Source organism: Hydractinia symbiolongicarpus, chromosome 5 (genome assembly GCF_029227915.1).
Source record: "Hydractinia symbiolongicarpus strain clone_291-10 chromosome 5, HSymV2.1, whole genome shotgun sequence".
Lineage (NCBI taxonomy): Eukaryota > Metazoa > Cnidaria > Hydrozoa > Anthoathecata > Hydractiniidae > Hydractinia > Hydractinia symbiolongicarpus.
Window position 1 is genome coordinate 26,484,775 of NC_079879.1, and position 20,031 is coordinate 26,504,805.

Consider the following 20,031-nt stretch of genomic DNA (forward strand, 5'->3'; position numbering starts at 1 on the left):
CCAAGGCATGTTTGTGCATCAACCGCAACCATCTAGCTACTTAAATACGTGCTACGTGCGATCTCGACAACTCGAACTGCTACAACAAGCTCACTTCTTAGTGAGTCCTTAAATTTGGTGAATAACTTTGGCAGCAGATATGAAGAATCTGATTTCGAAATCACACCAACAATGGAATCTCATGATGATTCACCAATGCAAATGTTGGCACAGCGTGTTAGTAATCTTGAAAGGACATGCACACGTTTGGGACAATTATTTTCTCAATTAAGTGAAATGGTTCGCAGTGGCTCCAACCAGGAGGAAGTAAATTCTGATTGATTTCTTGTAATTGTTCCAGTGCTAAACAAAGAATAATACAATTAGAAAATGTAAAACTTTTTTCAATTTTTTCAGGATGGCAAAGTAAACAACGAATCGACATCTAAAGAAAAGGATTTGATAGGGTATAATATTTTTTTTATTTATTATATAATTATGTTGCTTGAAAAACCAAAATATATATATATAACGTCAAACCAATCTTGTGTCATCGATTATGTTCAGTGATTCAATTAATTTTTAAAAACATTTATCTATGGTCGCCAAAAATGCTGCTGATGCCAGACAGGCAATACGTGAACTAGCCTCTGAAATATTTACAGCAGATGAATTGTTAAATTGCTCTGTCATAGGTAGAGGCTACAGAATACAGAAGGGAAAGGAAGTTGGAAGATCTAGTCTGCCTCCATACAAATTGGAAATTTTGTACAGTAAGTCTTACTAAATTCATTATGAAGAAACTTTATTCTGGAATTCTTTTCTGTTCTTTATTCTGTTTATTTGGAAACAACATAGGACTTTGATAATTTATTTCATATTCCATAGCTTTTATTTTTAACATTGTATTTAATAACGTATTACTGATCATATTTTATTCAACATATCGCCAGACCTGGAAAATATGACTGTCAACTGTTTTCTGTTGAACTGAGTGTTTCTGTCATATGATATTGTTTCCACACAGTACAAATTTAAACCAAAAAAAGTGCTGTCATTCTCATAAACTCTAAACCAAAGTCAAGCAAATTTCCAGGTCTGATTGTATTTTATATTTTATCATTGTATAACATATTGATCTTAAGCATAGCTAATTTCATGTATAGTTCTACTTTTAAAAAAGAAAACTTATGGACATAGTTCGTTCTTCTAGTGTATTTATTTAACATATTTGAGTGCTATTTTAACACTAATTATAGGAAATTTATTACTAAATACTAACAATTTTTAAAACAGAAAAATAGTTATAGACATAGTACTTAAGCAGGGATGAATTTTGTAACATTTGAAAATTGTTTCAACAAGAATAATCCCTTCAAAGTATTCAAGAGTTGAACACTACTTGTCTTTTATATTATCTTATATAACATTTATTTCACTGGTAAAAAGAAAAAGAATTAAAGTTACTTTAAAACTGTTTTTATATTTGATTTTAGTGTGGAGAGAACAGTAGTCTTGTTTGTGCATGATTAATAACTTTTTATATTACATCATTTAATACTTACATATTCAAAAACATCATTCTGGTAATAGCTTTAAAAAATCTGAGGTTCAGCATAACTGATTCTTTTGTTTATCTAATTAGCGCACAAATATTAGAACTCTTGCTACCCCAAATTTAATTGGAAGTCAGTTTAAATGAACCAGTAAACTATATCAAAATATTGCTCTGACTTGGTATCCTTGGCAACTACATGGCAAAATCCAATTTAATGCCAGTTTTTTATGAACCAATCAAATTTATCTGAATGTAACTTCATTCTGACTTTGTATCCTAGGCAACTAAGCCACAAAATCAAATTTGAAGCCAGTTTTTATGAACCAATCAAATCTTCACCCTGGCTTCACTCTGGTTTGGTATTCTACACAACTAAGCCAAAAAAATCCGGTTTGAAACCAGTTTTTATGAACCAATCAAGTTTATCTAAATGTGGCTTCAATCTGGCTTCAGTGGTTTGGTTTCTAAGACAACCAAACCATGTAAACCAGTTTAAAGCCAGTATTTTCATTTTTTTTAATTCAGCTTATTTCTGGCTTCAAAGTGGCTTCTAGAAACCATATAAACCGGTTTATTTACTCAGCTGGTTTTAAACCGGTTTATGTGAATTACTGCAGCCAGAAATAAACTGGTTTTAAACCGGATTGAAGCCAGAATGCATAATTACCGTATGGTTAGTACTGTGTCCCTCTGAAACCAAACTGTTTTTCAAAGAAAGAATCAGTTGCTTCTAGAAAGTTGAGCAATCTTTTATGTAATAACTTTTCAAAAATCTTACTTAATGTTTGATAATAACGATATTGGTCATAAGGTCGTCATCAAAAATATGTTGTGTTCGCGTCCTCCGACCCACTTTTGCTAATAAAAACCTGAGTCGGTAAGTCGGAAAAAGACCAGGAAAAAATTTCGCGAAATATTTTTCAAAAATAATTTTTTTTTCGCCAGAACTAATTTTTGCAAAATTGACAAATATTCGTGAAAATTAATTTTGGTAAAAATTAATTCCTTTAGGGCACTCCTGTGGCTACTGACAGTTTACAGGGCGGCGAAAAATGGTCTACAAACGATGTTGAGTGGTGCTATACTGTCTTGGCCCTGGGAATGAATTTGCTTGCTGGGAAAAAATACGCCTGACCACCCGACCGACTCATTTTTGCAGGGTCTTCAGGACGCTAACACAACATATTTTTGATGGTAGCCTAATTACCTAGTTTAGATTTTTTTGTGGATGCTTTTTTAAGCATGATGGAAAAATACCTGTGTTTAAACATTCATTTATGATTTTAGAGAGGATATCACAAAAGGTTGGCGCTATTATTTTCAAAGCTCTTTGTCAGTCAGGGTAACGACTTAATTAGGTGACGGTAGGCTAATTAGGGCATACCACCTATTTGGGGACTCATTGTAGCGTAGTTAGGCAATATGTAACCTAGTTAAGACATTACAATATTTAATGGCTTTTCACACATTCCTAAGAAAAAATCGCAAAAAATCTTTGTTCAGAATGGATAGTCTACGCGACCATGATTCCAAAATTGTCACTTGTGCCTCGATATGTTTGCGCAACTAAGAAATATGTTAAAACGAAATATATAACCTAATTAGGTTAAGTATCGCCTATTTAGGTGACGTTTTCGTCCGCCATATTTATTTTTTCCCTGCAGCGTGAATGGCTGAAATCCATCCATTTAAAACAACAAATAGTGCCACAAGAGGTTTGGGCCATAAGGTACCAATGCACGATGCAAATAAGACGATAATTGGCAAAATTATCTGCAAAGTGGACAGATTTGATTCACATAAAAATTCTAGTGCGAAACGCAATGATTTCAACGTATTTACAACAGAAAGTTTTCCTTCGCCTAGTTAGACTACGGGTAGCCTAATTAAACTACATTATGTCGCCTAACTAAACGACTCGCCTAATTAGGTCATGCTGCCTAATTAGGTGTTTACCCCTGTTGGTGGTATACTGAGAAAGGACCAGATGTCATGAAAGAAAAAACTTGCTTGTTCATGACATAATAATATCTATAATATTTAAGAGAAAATGTATTGTGCAAACCTTACCACCTGAAAACTGTCATCGTATAGTCAATAAAATTATGCCCTCTCGTGAATTAGCAAGCCGGCCAGCTAGCTAGCTCGCCACACTTATTTTTCTGCGTTAATACCTTCATTGAGTGACTCAGTAACGGTTTATAGACGAGGCGCAATTTTGGTTAGAATTTTATTAGCGCGCTGTTTTGAATATTGTCAGAATCACAGGGGCCCACCCTGTGATTCTGACAGGCGGGTGGGGTTTTATCAATTTTTACAATGCATTTTGTAATACACAATGGTCTGTAGCTCTATTTTGATACAGTAATTTCATTATTATGACAGATAAATTAATAAGTAAATCTGACTGTAATTAATGCACACTTTTTATATCTTATTGGAAAATGGGTAAAAATGAGCAGTGTTTTGAAGTAACGTATACACAATTGCTGAGCGAACATAACTATATCAGATATCAAGAATTTCAAGCAGATAAAAAAGAAACACCATTAAGAATGACAAATTTGACACCTTTGATGCATCGTTTACTTGTTATATCAGAGCGGAATTAAGATTTTTTTTTTCATAAGCAAAATTTAACTTAATTCACGCAACAATCTGCACAGAAACTTTTTACAATCACGTGTAACATTCAACAGTTATCAAAACTACCGACTACGTTAATTAAACCATCCACCTTCCTCTTGCAAAACTACAGTCTGCTCAATTGAATCTACCTCCTTTCAAACGATCGACCATGCATACAGTTAATACTGACTATTCAAGAAACTACTGACTGTCCACAAAATAAAATGCGTGAAGCGGCCGCTAAACTTGAACCTCTAACAGAAGTTCAATTTTGTAATGGAAATTTGGCGAAACAAGAATGCCGAATAACTCGGAAATGAAAGAGTTAAGACAAAAAGGTTCAATTTAACGATAATTTTTATCTACGCGTCTGAATTGAGTAAAAGACGAAAACCTCAAAACAAAAAGGTTTCGTATGGGGGATAACATACTCTAAGGAAATATTCACAATAGCTTAAAAACGTTTATCTGGAAAGTTATCTGGACAAGTAAATAAATAAAAACATAAATAGTAGAAATAACAAATTTTGGAGTTATGCAGTATTTAAGTTCATTGGCAGCTTATATAAGGAAGTATATTCATCATACGTTAATTTAAAAAACCCTAAAAGATACTTTATACTTTCGCAAGATTTACAAAATAATTTGTATTGCTAAAAATAGCAAGAAACACAACAAGAAAAATTATAAGCGTCTGTGAGAAATCAAACTTAAAATAATAATTCTTTATATTAAATTATCTACACTATTTTACAATTTTATTATTTATATAAATTAGATTACTAAAAATGCGCTAAGAAATTACTTTTAAATATAGTCTCGTTTCTTTAAAACCAGCAAACATACAATAATTCATCAGCTTTTCTTCTAGCTAGCGACGTGTTAAAAACTTTCTTTTCTGAATATGTATGTATTTCCACGATGGTTGATTTTCATGCTTACTTCATTAATTAATTTTCCCAAAGATTTTGCGCCACAATAAAACAACCCAATTTTTTGCCTACGAAAGAAGGAAATCTTAATGTTAAATTGTAATTGTACAAGACACAAGCAGCGTGCTTCAAAAGGGTATATATTTTCTCACTTTTCATACAGTGAAGCAATTTTAAAAAGCACTTCTTTGAAATCTGGTCGACCACATTTTATTTTATTTTGCAGCCATTGATCAGTTTTATCTTCTTCAGTTTCAGCTAAGTTAGCCTATAATAAAATTGATCAAAATGTGGATCACAAACAAGGTATGTGGCCACAAATCCTTATGTAAGAAGGTTTTGTAATTTTAACATATAAGTTATTGAGAAAATCTTACATTCTTTAATTGTAAATGGGATATTATGTTGATCTTATATTCTTGTGTAACGAACAGCTGACAATGTAACATGTCTTCTCTATTTATATGTCGTAGCTAAAATAAAAAGATAGTAAGAATATCAAATTTGAATTTCCGAAAATTTCTCCTGGATACTGTTGTACCAAAGAATACTTAAATCATTTAAGAACTTTTAAGAAATTGTCATTTCTGTTTGTAAACTTACGTGACTTTCCACATCTTTGATCAAATCAACAACCCAACTAAACTCGTTTACATCTTTGCAAACCCAAATCAAATGTAATCTTTCAAGTTTAAAATTCTTATGCACCACCTCAGGCTTAAAATACCTAAAAACAGGAAGTTAAGATTTAATCGGCAAGCCAGGATTTAACATCATTCTAATAAGTTGGGCTGCTTTGGTATGGGAGAGTTTGTTCTATAAGATACATTTTTCCTGATATATTGTCTTTGTGAAGCATTAGTAATGATTAATTTTGGTTTTACACTCGTACTGGTTGGAACAAAAGATTGTTGATACCTTTATAAAATTTAAAACAAGCTATCTATATGCAAGGCCGGTCAAATGATATTAATTAAGAAAGATCTATCTGATACATCAAACTTACTTCAAATAGTTAAGAACAGCTGCATACGGGGTGATTCCTATACCAGCAGCGATACTAACATTAACACGTTGGTCAAAACCATCCTGAAAGAAGAGATAGATTAATCAGGTAGATAAATTCCAGAGAAGAAGAATTGAACATCACACAAAAGATAAAGTTGTGCTTAACTAATATTCTTGTGCTTCTTCACAAGATGTGAAAAATGTACCAAACATGTACTAAACATCTACCTGATTGGGACTTCCGTAAGGACCATCAACTCTAAACGTTGGTAATGGAGTAGCATCTATTGATACAATACAAGTACTCCCTCTTCTCTTTAAGTTACCCTTTTTCTCGGACATTGATGTGATAAAATTGAGCAGCTTTCCTAACAATCAAAAGATTAATAGACAGTAAGTACAACTGATTGCTTGTTATATTGAAAAATGCTAACATGATAATAACAATTGGAATTGTCGAGTGTTTGATGTTTTATTTTGAAGCGAAATTAGGTTACTACCTGTCCAATCACCTGACACTTTTATATGAACTGAAAATCTCTTCTCAACTTCTCCGCTTCCAGAAGGACACTGAAAGAAATGAAAAGGAACTTAACATCTCAAATGTAAATCACATTTTACGATGTGACGGAAGGTGATTGCAAAAAGACTCGAATAAACATCAAAGAACGGCCAATTTCCATTTTTTTGAAATTATGTATAGATATGTTATATTGAGTATTCCTAATTTTTGATTGTTTAACTAATTAACGTCCTGTTTTGTGTTTAAATGTTTCACACCACCAGCACCAAAACAACACGTATCATAAAAGCAGGATCAGCTTCCAAGTGAGGTTTTGCTTTGTCATTGAGATTTATGAGTTTAATATATTTTTAATACCAACAGAACATCTTAAATACATAATAATTTTTTAGATATTATCTTTACCTTGGTAAGAGTAAACGGATGCCATTCAAATTCAGCAATTTCTGGACACTGCAGAAGAATATACTAAAACAAAATATAATATAGTTAGACAGCAAAAGATAAAGTTATTAAAATGGAAATGTATATTAGAGGTAACACTGCTTTCGATTAATCAAAATGAAGGAAAACAAAGAAATAGTTGACTAACTTTAGCTCTTCGCATATGTTTTGTTAATGAAATTTAAAAATAAGGCCACGCCTAAGAATGTCATGTTTACTGCCGTTTTTGAAGATTTTTATATAAGCGCAAGAACCGCAATACAATGAAATTATACCTGTCCTGGTCTGGCTTTGAATCCTTGTTTTACAAATAATAATTCTAACACGTTTCCATTGTGTATTTTTGCCTAGAAGAAAAAAAAATACGGAGATTTAATTGAAATTATTCCAACTTCTTTTACACTGTTACTCTCCTTTTCTTTCATTTATTAGACTTTATAGATTTGAGGTTTAGACTGCCTTCCTCTTCAAAACTTTTCTCTAAAGAATGTTTTGATTAGAATTTCGTCACGCAGAGCAAACATTTGTAATGAATTGGCGTGAATAAGGTTTTATTAACGCTGTCATTCTTACTGAGATGTTCATCGCAATTTCTTAGTGGTCAGAAGCGAACGTGCTCGGGGTAGATAAGAGTCTAATAATGTTGAATATTAAGTGAACATAAATATAAAAAAAATTAGAGTGACATTAGTTTCATGTTTTCCAATCAAATGTTTATTTAATAACGACCCAAGATAACCCAACTTTTTGCAAAAGCAAGGAAGAGAGCAAAAAACTCTAGAATATAAGGTAACTGTGAAATAAAGTTAATGTTTCTAATTTTCTTACCTCAACTAAACTACAAGTTTTTAATGAACGAACAAAACGAATAACGCGATCAATTAAATGAAGAATCAATGGTCCAATTATCCATTTCCAAATCTACAAAGAAGTATTTAGGTTATCATTAGAAACCGTAAACATTCTATGTTAACTCTCCAAATACATTCAATTCTTAAGTAAGACATACCGATGGTGTAACGTGCACAAATTGTGGTTTTTCTGTACACTGTGGTAAGTTACTATAGGCATTTATATCATGACATTCCTTTGGATGTAAGTCAATGTTACCTATGTACTTTGTCACATTTCTAAAACAGAAAAAACAACAGAAATTCATTTAACCATCTCTGTTTTGAGCGGTTCATAGAAATGTAATAGTTATAGTGTAACAGATATTTGTCGTTTAAAACCTACCCAAATCCGTGAAACATTGACAAGAGTAGAAAGATGATCGATAAATGGTGGACATGCTTAAACACTTCATTACGCTTCGTCCGAACGACTTTTAGTGACGTCATAACCTAAAGTTTATAAAAAATCATCTTATAACCATTCTTATCTGTATATAATTTAAACAAATTTAAAAAATTGGAAACAGTGAAAGTCAAGAGGAGGAGACAATAAGGAAACGAAGCATTAATACACATCATGACATATTCTGATAAATTATTTTATCCGGGGTTTGTTGCTCATCACATTGATGGTCATTATTTTTTCTATCCGTCAAAACTTGCTAAATTATTTCCGCAATTGATCTAAAATTATCGTAATTCTATGTCACAGATTTGCAGGAGCCGGAAAATTACAATTTGGAGAACATCTATGTCTCTACTGGAAATCTTTGATTCTGAATTTCTGAAGTACTTGAACGTATTATATGAACTTAATTGAAAGATTAAAATCAATCAAGAAACTTACAATTAAAGCCAATATGAGCAACATTAAAACTCCGGTCCATCCAGGCACTACAAAGAAGATAAAAAATGTCTACATATCTCCGTTTGAAGTGCTCGAAATAAATCAATCGTTTTCCCTAGATACTAAGATCTGATAGTTTTCTTCGAAGCAACTCTTAAGTTAGAAAAATAATTAGGATAAGGGTCTTCTAAAATCACATAATCACAGTATCAAAACAATCAATACATCATTTAGACTAACCAGTTAATAGAAAGTTCCATAGAGTTGTATCTTCCTTGGATTCTGCAATGTTGATACTCTTTACAACTTCAGAAAAGTTTTGACGAAAGTAGAAAATATTAACCAAGTGAAAGATTGTATGAATCACTAAATAAAATGTAATATAAATATTATGTTAAAAATGGTCTACATACAAAAGTATTTACGATGTAAATTTGAGTAGATAAACCCTTCCAATTAATGGGCTGGCAGCTATTTTGGAAAAATGAGTTATTTTCCTGTCAAGTTCTTAAACTGCAATATGCAATTTTGAAAAAAATGATAAAATAGGTATTCCTCTTCTTACCACTTGCGATGCAGATGCCAAATGCGGATAGTATATGGAGACTCTTCATATGATCAAATATTCGTCTTAGCACACTCTTCGTATCCTTCAAAAAAAAGGATGTCTTGTTAATATAGATCACGATTAATTATCATGGAAAATGTTACTGTTTAAAGTTTTCTACCTTTAGCAATTGTGTGCGTATCCAGGAATTAATGAATCGATTCATTGGTAACAGAACAATTGCACAGTTGAAATTAATCACCAAAGCGGATGCACGGGAGATAAAAATATAATCCTATGATAACAATATAAATCTCATATTTGTGATACATCTATGTTTAAATAATTGATCTAATTATGTTAGCGCAGATTTGTTTTTAGAAATGAGTCTCATACAAAAGATAATCTTATTCAAGATTAAAACCTTCCTTGTCGATATACATGCAACATTTACGTGGGATACAATATACGATAATCTCCTATAACGATTTAAAGCTTCACACAAAGCAGGAGTATTAACCTTGGAAGGTAAAATCAGGACAACGTAATAATTTACTTACGCCACACATCAAATACATATAAGAAAACGTTTCGTCATTTTTGAAATTGAGAAATGACCATACAAATAAAAAGATATTGATCACTAACCAAGATATCTACAATTAAGAATAATATAATATTTATTAAGATATAAATAAAGTTTGCGTTAAAATAACCCCTTAAAAGTTTGTTTTTGCTTGTAGAAGTGTAACCAAAATTTTGCAACTTTTAATATTCAGGGTTTCAAAACTTGCCTACAATTTTATAAAGCACTATTATATTGATTCTCCCCATTCTCGTCCCAAGAGCTTTTTAAGATAAGCTAAGGTTTTAATCTCAAAGAATTCGGGGGTCGATAATGAAGTCTCCCATGTTTAGATAAACGAAGATAGATAATTATGAATGTGTGACATCATTTCCCTATGCGGAAGTGTCATTAAACGACAAGTGAGCTATTTTTGCAATGATAGGAAGGTTTTTATTTTGCGAGGACAATTATTTTATCTAATGTCAAACAGGGTCATTAGAACTTCCCGATGTCGTGGAGATGCAAAACAATGACGTCAATATCTTTTTTTTAGTTAAAAAGATTAATTGCGTATTCAAAGACAAATAATACTGTAATACAATGTCCTCCTTTTTTCATATTTTCTTATACAAGGTATATTTAAACTGATTTTGGTAGCAGTGAAAGCACATTTAAATATTTTGGACAACAGCACTGTACAAACATTGGAACATGCAGTCAAGTACGCCAATAATAAGCAGCTATCACATATTTATCTTTTTGCTTACTTCTTTTCAGGGGCAAAGAGCAATCTCATCGATCAAACACGGACAAACCATGACAAATGACAAACATGGTAATAACATTGGCAATGATGTAAGCTTACCAGCAAAAACAGTTTAATAAACTCATTTTGATAAAACGTTTTAATGTACGCTTTGCTTGTTGTTTTTAAATCACCTAAAATTGTAAAACATGAAAAAATTCTTGAAAATTAGTTGCTAAAAAATGGCTGCAAAATACATAGTGTAACTCTCAAAATATATATAACTATGAAAAGAATAAGGCTTACATACTTTCTTTTTGTACGCTACACACTTTCCGTGTTGTTTGATCACATTCTGTAGAATTATCTTCTTCTACCACAATACGAACACAGCTTTTTGCAGCCACTTCATTAGCCGTATCACCGATGTCACATATTACATTCTCTGAAATTATCTTCTTTTCCATTGTCTTGCAAACAACCAACTATCTTTTCGCCTTCTACGATAAAGTTAAATGGTTGTGACGGGACCTGCTTGTCAACTGACTTTATCTACGCGGTTACTCACAGATAAACATACGGCCCGGAACTAGAATTAACTTTTAATGATCTTGGTACGACTTTGTGCCATTGTTTACCGTTGTGGTAATTACTGAATTGTCATTAAAAGGGATGTGCAGATATATTTTATCATGATTCTTCCTGTCCATAATTAAGACATATAAATTACATCTTTTTTAAGATAATTTGTGAAATCACGTCAGCTTTTTAATGGAGCCGTATTCAATATGTACTATTTAACCGGTCTATTGTTTGCTAAAAAAGCGCAATAAAGAATCTTCTCAGACTCCAATTGTGGCATGACTAAACCTGCTTAAAAATTTAGCCTGAGCACGTGTGGAAAGACTTTCGTTCACTTCTTCAACATATCAGCTTTTCCACTGTGCTTTATGATTTCTAAAGTCAAAAATTATGACATATATCTGCTAAAATGTGTAACTTATTACTACAGATATAAGAAAAAGTTTTAGAATTGCTTCTCCTGATGCCTTGATTTTTCTTAAAATCATTTAAATGTTTGAAGTTGTAAATAAATTAAATAGATAAAAAATAAAAATGTAAATACCAAAACAAACGTTTGAGATTCTCAATTTTAAATCAATTTGTTTACAGAATGCATTTCCTCAAAAATTTAAATTTTGTTTGACTATAATATAATCTTTTTTAAAGTAACTAAAAAAAATATTTCTATTTAGTTGTCACCAAAAATGCTACTTACGTGATTCCAACCCTTCTCTAATTACGTTTTCCGTTTCTTTTTAACTGTAGCGGAATAGCTGATATTGCTTTCAATGAAAGGACTTTGTTCGACAATTTAGAATGGCGTCAAATTTGTTTTACATGACGCCAATTTTTTATGTTTTTGTTTTTTGTTATTATTTCTAAGCCTGCTTCAAACACTGTTTTAAATAGCCTTTATCTAAACTCGAATTTGGATTTGTCCGAAATGAGAATTCAAACTGCAATAAAACTTCGTTGTGTTTACTGGAGTGGTGGGTTGTGCAACCTTTGCAAAAGTTGTGTATACAGGTGCAATAGCTTTGCATACATGCAAAGTAACTTTGTATACATGCGCAGTAACCTTATATACATGCGCAGTAACCTTTTACATAACGCAATAACTTTGTATATCGCAGTAACTCTGTATATAGCGTAGTAACTTTGTATATAACGCAGTAACTTTGTATATCGCAGTAACTATGTATATAGCGTAGTAACTTTGTATATAACGCAGTAACTTTGTATATCGCAGTAACTATGTATATCGCAGTAACTCTGTAAATAGCGTAGTAACTTTGTATATAGCGCAGTAACTTTGATACATGCGCAGTAACTCCACATGTCGTTTTCCATTTTGCTAGAGTGTATTACTAAAAAAGCTTAAAACTTAATTCGACCGCTTTTCTACCACTTGTAACGCCAGAGATTGCCCAAATTACCTTTTTAATAAATAACGTCTATTTTATCTTACCTTATGCTTCTTTCGTTATGCGACCTTGACTGTTACCTCAAAAGCAAAAATACTTTGCCCCTGCTTTTTATAGACTTGAGATCGCATATTATTATATCTGGCAATCTAAGAAAGTCACAGATTTTAACCTTATATGGGTACATAACCTGGGACGACAGAGATTCACCCACGAACATTGTTAAGAATAAACACCACTTAATGCAATGCCAGTTGATGTATTATGTGTGTGTCTAGCAACTAGAAGTCGCGCATAATTTTTTGTCCATCAAGCATTTTTAATAGAAGTATTATAATATTATGACTCACTTATATTTAATTAGCAGTGGAAACCTTTATCATGTTTTGTTAAATTATAATACTACAAGAAAATATAGATAACAAACTTAAGATGGTGAGTAAAAGTTATTTTTAAACTTTTAATCATTGTTTAAACCCAACCGTATGGAAAAGGTCAAAAATCTTAATAATATCTACTACGTTAACGGCAAGCACGGAAAGGTTGGGAAACAATCGTGTTTTAATGTTTTCATGATAATCAATGATCTATACAGAGAAAAAAAATTCAGTTACTGATAGAGCCGGAAACGCTGATTAATTAATGTTTAAGTTAATTCTTGTCTGAGGAACATTTAAAATTTCAGTTCAAATGTTTAAGATTGGTAACTTGCAACCACATAATTTTTTTAGCTTGCTATTTGTCTGATTTGTTTTTGCTCTTCTGCTGACACAAAGATGTAAAGACAACTTAATACGTACCATCATGCTTTCTGTGCTCGGAAAGTGATTTTTGTTCTTATGCAGTAATGCATTGCATGTCAAGATTTACTGCAATATCATGAGCATAGGGAAGTTTGGGGAATGTTTTAAGGCTTTGCAAACTATTAACATAGAGTATTTTTGAAATTAAATGTTGTTCTTTGAAGTTTTTATCAGGATTAAGCTGCAAAATCCATGCTTTAGAACAGCTTAAGTTAACAAACGCTTTTGTCATTAATTTTGATAAAGGTTAAGTTTCTTCGCTTTGATAGATTATCGACTTTCTTTGTTAAATAGGATTGAATTAACTTTTGAGACACAAAGGTCTTTCTTACACATCTGATAAAGAAATTTCACGGTTTTTATATCATTTGCGAAATACAAAAATTGGATAAAATTGCTTTTGTTTGTTTACAATGTTTGAACCTATGGCAAAAACATCTTTGGCTTAAAATGACCGTCTTGCTGATTCATATAGGTTCGTTTTTTATCCTTATAAGTAGCGATTTGTAAATCATAAAGTCAATCCGACATCCTTCCTTACGTCGGAGATGTAAGTACATTACTCGACGTTCAAATATTGTACGCCGTAAAACTTTGATTTATCAAAGAAAGTATACTTTGAACTGGTATATAGCCTACACTGTTTACTGACAAAAGCGTATGTTTAAATGCTTGTGATATCAAGAATTATACTTCAATACTACATTTATTCAATTAAATTCTACGATACATTAGCATAACAAGTTTTGGGCAGAAAACGAGAGTGTGTTACATATATATCACGATGACGTAATCATATATTTTAGAATATTAAAAAATGAAAAGAGGTGAACAATGATTTTTGGAAAAAGAGAATTATTTAAAAGCGACGCGACGTGTAACCAGGTTTATAATATTTTTATCGACAACCTTTTCCCGTATAATTCACCATGACAGCGGTTGCGACATCTCCTTAATAAGATGTGCGCGAGTAAAAAGTTGTGTTACGTAAACACAAAATGCGATAAATAAAGGACAGGAGAACCCGTAGATTTTTCCACGGGCTACTGACTACTGTCTATATTATAATACCCTTATACGTCTGTCTTGCACGTAAAATGGCACTGCAAGTAGCCAGACGCAGGCGTCTGTAAAAAGGACGGACAAACCCGTGGAATTTTCCATGAGTCACCAACCAGTCATATCAATTCTTTTTACAATTTTAAAGCTAACTAAAAACAATAAAAAATCACGTTAATCCGTTCAGTAATTGTTACGATAAATTAGGACAAGGGAGAGTTGCTTAGGTTTGAAAAATCGAAAGCGTCTGCTACAGTATAAACAAAATATTTACCAAAGGAAAGAAATAGTTTTATCTTGAATAATGTAAGTGTTCTATGTAGGTTCAAAATTACAAAATAGTCAATTTAAGTTATAAAACTTTGCGTTTAAATTATACAGAATAATAATTAAAAACTCTCTTTTCTGAATATGAATGTGTTGCCTCCTTTGGTAATTTTTAGACACGTATCACTTAGCATTTTGCCCAATCCTTTTGCACCACAGTAGAATAATCCAATCTTTTCTCTAAATCATAAAAAAAAATTGAAGACCATAAATGACCGATTTAATTCCTTAGAATTAAATATTGCCCTGGTCGCTGGTCTATCATTCAGCCATGGGAGATTGTTCGCAAGTAGCAGAAACCTCTTACCTTTCGTACTGCACGGCTATTTTTGTCAGTACTTCTTTAAAGTCTGGTCGACCTTCCTTCATATTATCTCTAAACCATTCCTCAGTTACGCAGCCTTCACATTGTGGAAAGGTATTCTATAATGAAAAATTGAATTTAGCGAAACGCGTGGCTGGGCGTTTTTTGATCATGCGACAATACGACCCTTTTTGTCAGAAATTTCAATTATGAACTGCAAATATACCTCAGTCTGTTGAGCTTGTGAGTCAATATTGACTTTGTATTTTTGCGTCACGAATAATTGGACTGTTAAAATATCTTCTCGTTCGATCTTTATCAACTGAATTAAAAAGTATATGAACAATTAGGCACAGCCATGGGTAAATGTTTTATCTTATAGGAAACATAACACCTACGTGTTTTCTCACTTCTTTGATCAAGTCAACAACCCAACTAAACTCGTTTACATCTTTACAAACCCAAATCAAATGTAATCTTTCAAGTTTGAAGTCTTTGTGGACTTTGTTTGGATTAAATCTTCTAGAAGAGATAAATAGAATTAATGTTACAAACTTTGAGATATTATTTGAAAATATTCGATTTTATTACATACAAGATACCTACTTAAGAAAATTAAGAACGGCTGCGTATGGAGTGACTCCTATTCCAGCCGCAACGCTCACATTAACACGGTGGTGAAAGCCGTCCTATTGAAAAGTATTGTCAAATTTCATGTAAAATTAAAAAAAATTTAAATTATCTGTTTAAGGCTACAAGCTCCTTGTACCTGATTAGGACTTCCAAATGGACCATCTATTCGGAATGTGGGAATTACTGTTTCATCTAGTGACACAATGCAAGTACTGCCAACTCGTCTCATATCACTTTCATTTGATGAAAGCGATGATATCAGCTCAAGTAGCTTACCTAAAAATATCAACAATGATTTAATTATTGAAGATATTATTTCGGTTTGTCTGTTCAGTTTTCATATTACTGTGGAAAGTTTATCATTTCTTGAACATGATAGTTTAGTAGGCGACGTTTCGGGAGATCCTTCTCCCATCATCGGCCAAAGTATAATGATGTTGAGCATGTATTTATATAATTGCAGAGGATCGAAATTCATAAAAATTAACCAATCAGAAACGAGCTTTATAAGCGAAACAAAAAGAAAGTTTAAGCAACGAGTACAAGAACATATGTGCGCAGTGAAAAGCGGAGATGTGAAGAAAAACGAAATTGCGGACCACAGCTGGAGCAGAAGTCATCAGTCTAGTTGGTATGAGAAGAAAATCATTGACAGAGAATCCAAAGCAACGGCCATGAAGATTAAAGAAACCATCAACAGTATAGACCGTAACAAACACATAAACAGCATCTCGTATCAACTTCCTGAGATTTGGTTACCAGCCCTACAGAAGAAGTAGTTACCTACATCTAGGTCCGAAAATGGTAATTATCGTAATTAACTGTAATTATCATCTCGTTTCTGAATGGTTAATTTTTATGAATTTCGATCCTCTGCAATTATAAAAATACATGCTCAACATCATTTTACTTTGCCCAATGATGGGAGAAGGATCTCCCGAAACGTCGCCTAGTAAACTATCATGTTCAAGAAATGATAAGCTTTCCACAGTAATGATTTAAATGATATCAACAATGACTTAATTGTTTTAAAGTTTTAAAAAAACCTAGTTAGTAAAATAGATGCTTCTTACTAGTCCAATCGCCTGTGACTTTGATATGGACGGAGAAAGTCCTATCCTCCTCATATTTTTTACCAGTAGGACACTAAAATAAAATTTTTTGAGGTTCTTTAAAATATGCGCAGATGATAATTAAGGTCATTATTCGAAACTGTTGTTAATTAGTATATTGAATTCTTTTATACCCTCACCTTTGTAAGAGTAAATGGATGCCATTCCCACTCAGCGATTTCTGGACATTGAATTACAACATACTATAGGAAAATACAGCTTGTTAAATTCTCATATTAGCAGTATATTAGCAATGATGTGTAGGAAGTGATCAGGGTTCCATCCTTACCTGTCCTGGTCTTGATTTAAAGCCGTTTCTATAAAACACCAACTCAATAACATTTCCATTATGAATTTTGGACTAAAAACAAAAAAAACAGGATTTATATTTGGATCATGTACCGTTAAGTCAGTAAACCAAATGATAAAATTTTTATTTAAGATATGTTTGCATTCTGCTTGCATTCCTGAGCAAAAAACTAATCATTGGCAACATTAACTGATAACATATTTTCGTCACACCTCAACTAAAGCACAAGTCTTTAATGAGCGGACAAACCGAATAACGCGATCAATTAAATGAAGGATGAGTGGTCCAATTATCCATTTCCAAGACTAAAATAATTTAAAATGAAGATATAGTTTTATTTCTAAACCAATGTTTTTCTAAAATATTCACTTTTTTTATCTGAGTGCAGATACTTACTGATGGAACAACATGTTTAAACTGAGGTCGCGCTTTACATTGTGGCGCATCAACAACAACATCAATATTATGACATGATTTTGGATGATCATCGACGTTGGTTTGAAATTTTGTCACATTGCTGGAAAAAAATAAGACTATTTATTGACATCGTTATATATGATTTTTTTTTTTAGTTATCAACAATATGATAGAGTTTAAAGCTGAAATTCTTAGGTTCAATACTTACCCAAATCCATGAAAGGTTCCCAACACAAGAAATAAAAGTGATAGTTGATGAATATATCGAAAAACTTCGTTGTGTTTTATACGAATTGCTTTTAAAGATGCTACGAACTAAAGACAAATATTTCAGTCGCTATACTGTACTCAGATGTTTCTGTCATTTGACAGCAAGACAGACTTTGCAATATTTTTACAAACTTACCAATATGCCTAATATAAGAATCATGGCGGCTCCTGTCCATCCTGGAACTAAAAAACAAAATTGATGATGTTGAAGATTCGTTCTTGTAGATGTAACAATGTTAACTAAGTTTGTAAGTAATTTGAGCTTGCTAAACGTGACTGAGTTTATTTCTTTACTCCCCCCTCCCCATACACTGTTTATTCTTATTTTTATTTCATCTTTCTTTAGTATAGATCATGGACGCTTACTGGTTAGTAAGAATTTCCATAATGTCGTGTTTTCCTTTGAATCCGCAATGTTAACATCATTTACAACTTCAGCGTAATTTTGACGAAAGTAGAAAACATTGATCAAATGAAAAATCGTATGTACCACTAAAAGTAAATACAGATAATTATTTGCAAGGTGTTTTATTTTAGATGTAATTTAGGATTAAAAAACTAGTTGCTCCTACCACTAGCGATACCGATTCCAAAAGCTGATAGTATGTGAAGGCTTTTCATATGATCAAATACACGTCGCGGTGTAGTGTTAGCGTTCTGAAATAAAACATTTGTTTTAGCAATGGAAATATAACAACAAAATTCATCGTAATATAAATTAAAATATAACTTTAAATATTATAAAAAAGAAAAAAATACCTTAAATATGTAATTTTGCACCCAAGAGTTGAATACACGATTCATTGGTAGCAGAACAATTGCACAGTTAAAGTTAATCACCAAAGCAGATGCACGCGAGATGAAAATATAATCCTAAAAAAATAAAAAGGTCTTTCACAACACTCCAAAAATAGCTTGCTTGTATTTATACTGAGCCAAACTAAAAAAAGAGATGATAATTTAGGAAGCAAAAACAAATATTCCTAATAATAATAAGTAGATCTTTTGACAAAAACATGGACTATCTGCAAGAAATGTAAAAGGTAACATTCGCGTGAACCATTTAATACTCACCTTGCACATCAGAAACATGTAGTTGAATTTGGGATCGCTTTTAAAGTTAAAGAATGACCAAAAAAATAGAAATATATTTATAGCAAACCACGTGCCCTAATAAGAAAAAAGAAATATTATTTTTGTTGCTTGTGATTTTATACTTGTAAATATAAGGTAACAAACAAATCCCTGTATATAAAGTAACTGTTAATAAGTAACTGGTAAATACAACGTAGTTAATGAAAATCATTCTTACTATAATCGAAATCTTAATTACAGCGTTCTCAAAAAATATTTTTGTTTGTGATTGAGCCATCATATCTACATAGAAAGATAGAAATGCGACGTGAGATCTTATTAAGAACTATAGACAGAGTGCTTGATTATTATAGCTTGCTACTTATTTGTACATAAAAATTATAAAAAACAACATAACTCTAACCTTTTTTCTTGTTGTGTTGCAGTTCTATTTCAGAAAAAGTAAGATTGGATGAAATTTTTATCGCAGTTGATGATTGATCTGTTTCTGTTTTATCAATTTTAAGCCCATTGTCCTGTTCGGTAGATTGTACTTTAGCCACCTGCATGTCTGTGTTTTCTTTGTTATTCATCTGTCCTTCAGTCGTTTGTAGTATGTTACTCGTAGAGTTTGCACTTCCGTCGGAGTTACTCATTATGTAGCTTAGACTTCTGATAAATCTTCTCTGCTTTAGAATCGTGCTAAATAAAACACCACTGCAGCTAATAATGTCATTCTGACGAAAAAATTCGTAAATCTACTACTGATGATGTAATATACCAGCGAACGCATGTCCGCGTTGACATGCACTGCTACTGATTTTTTTATTTCTCTTAAAGAGTTCCTGGTATCACTTGTTTATTACATGTTTTGTTTTATTTTCTATCATCATCGTTTTTATTTTTTGCAACATACCACTTTAAATAAACGGCCAATTTTTTTGACTTTTCGAGGGAGTTTACTTAAGGGGGCGTTTAATAAACATTTACAAGTTTTAAGATTAATGAAGAAACAATAAAAAAAAATATGAACAAAGCAACTTTATAATCCCCGGCAAAGAA

At 32.0% G+C, this 20,031-nt stretch overlaps 1 protein-coding gene across 1 annotated transcript; it reads right to left on the minus strand.

The window, feature by feature from the left end:
- Positions 1-4,803: 4,803 nt before the first annotated feature.
- Positions 4,804-11,311, minus strand: LOC130646306 (NADPH oxidase 4-like). The gene is made up of 19 exons (XM_057452478.1): positions 10,983-11,311; positions 10,793-10,866; positions 9,920-10,015; positions 9,541-9,654; positions 9,378-9,462; positions 9,053-9,178; positions 8,813-8,859; positions 8,309-8,415; positions 8,082-8,202; positions 7,901-7,993; positions 7,348-7,419; positions 7,034-7,096; positions 6,606-6,675; positions 6,334-6,473; positions 6,104-6,186; positions 5,701-5,824; positions 5,475-5,570; positions 5,250-5,365; positions 4,804-5,165 (listed from the first exon to the last, which is right to left on the minus strand). Exons 1-19 carry the CDS (start codon positions 11,137-11,139, stop codon positions 5,048-5,050), a joined length of 1,902 nt encoding a protein of 633 aa, XP_057308461.1. The 5' UTR covers positions 11,140-11,311; the 3' UTR covers positions 4,804-5,047.
- Between the last annotated feature and the right edge of the window lie 8,720 nt (positions 11,312-20,031).

Excerpts from the sequence above, each read along its gene's own strand:
- LOC130646306 (XM_057452478.1), bottom strand. The coding sequence starts at position 11,139 with ATGGAAAAGAAGATAATTTCAGAGAATGTAATATGTGACATCGGTGAT. Across the intron at positions 10,016-10,792 it reads TTATTAAACTGTTTTTGCTG|ATATCTTGGTTAGTGATCAA; the intron begins GTAAGCTTACAT and ends TCTTAATTGTAG. Across the intron at positions 8,416-8,812 it reads TGCTCATATTGGCTTTAATT|GTTATGACGTCACTAAAAGT; the intron begins GTAAGTTTCTTG and ends TATAAACTTTAG.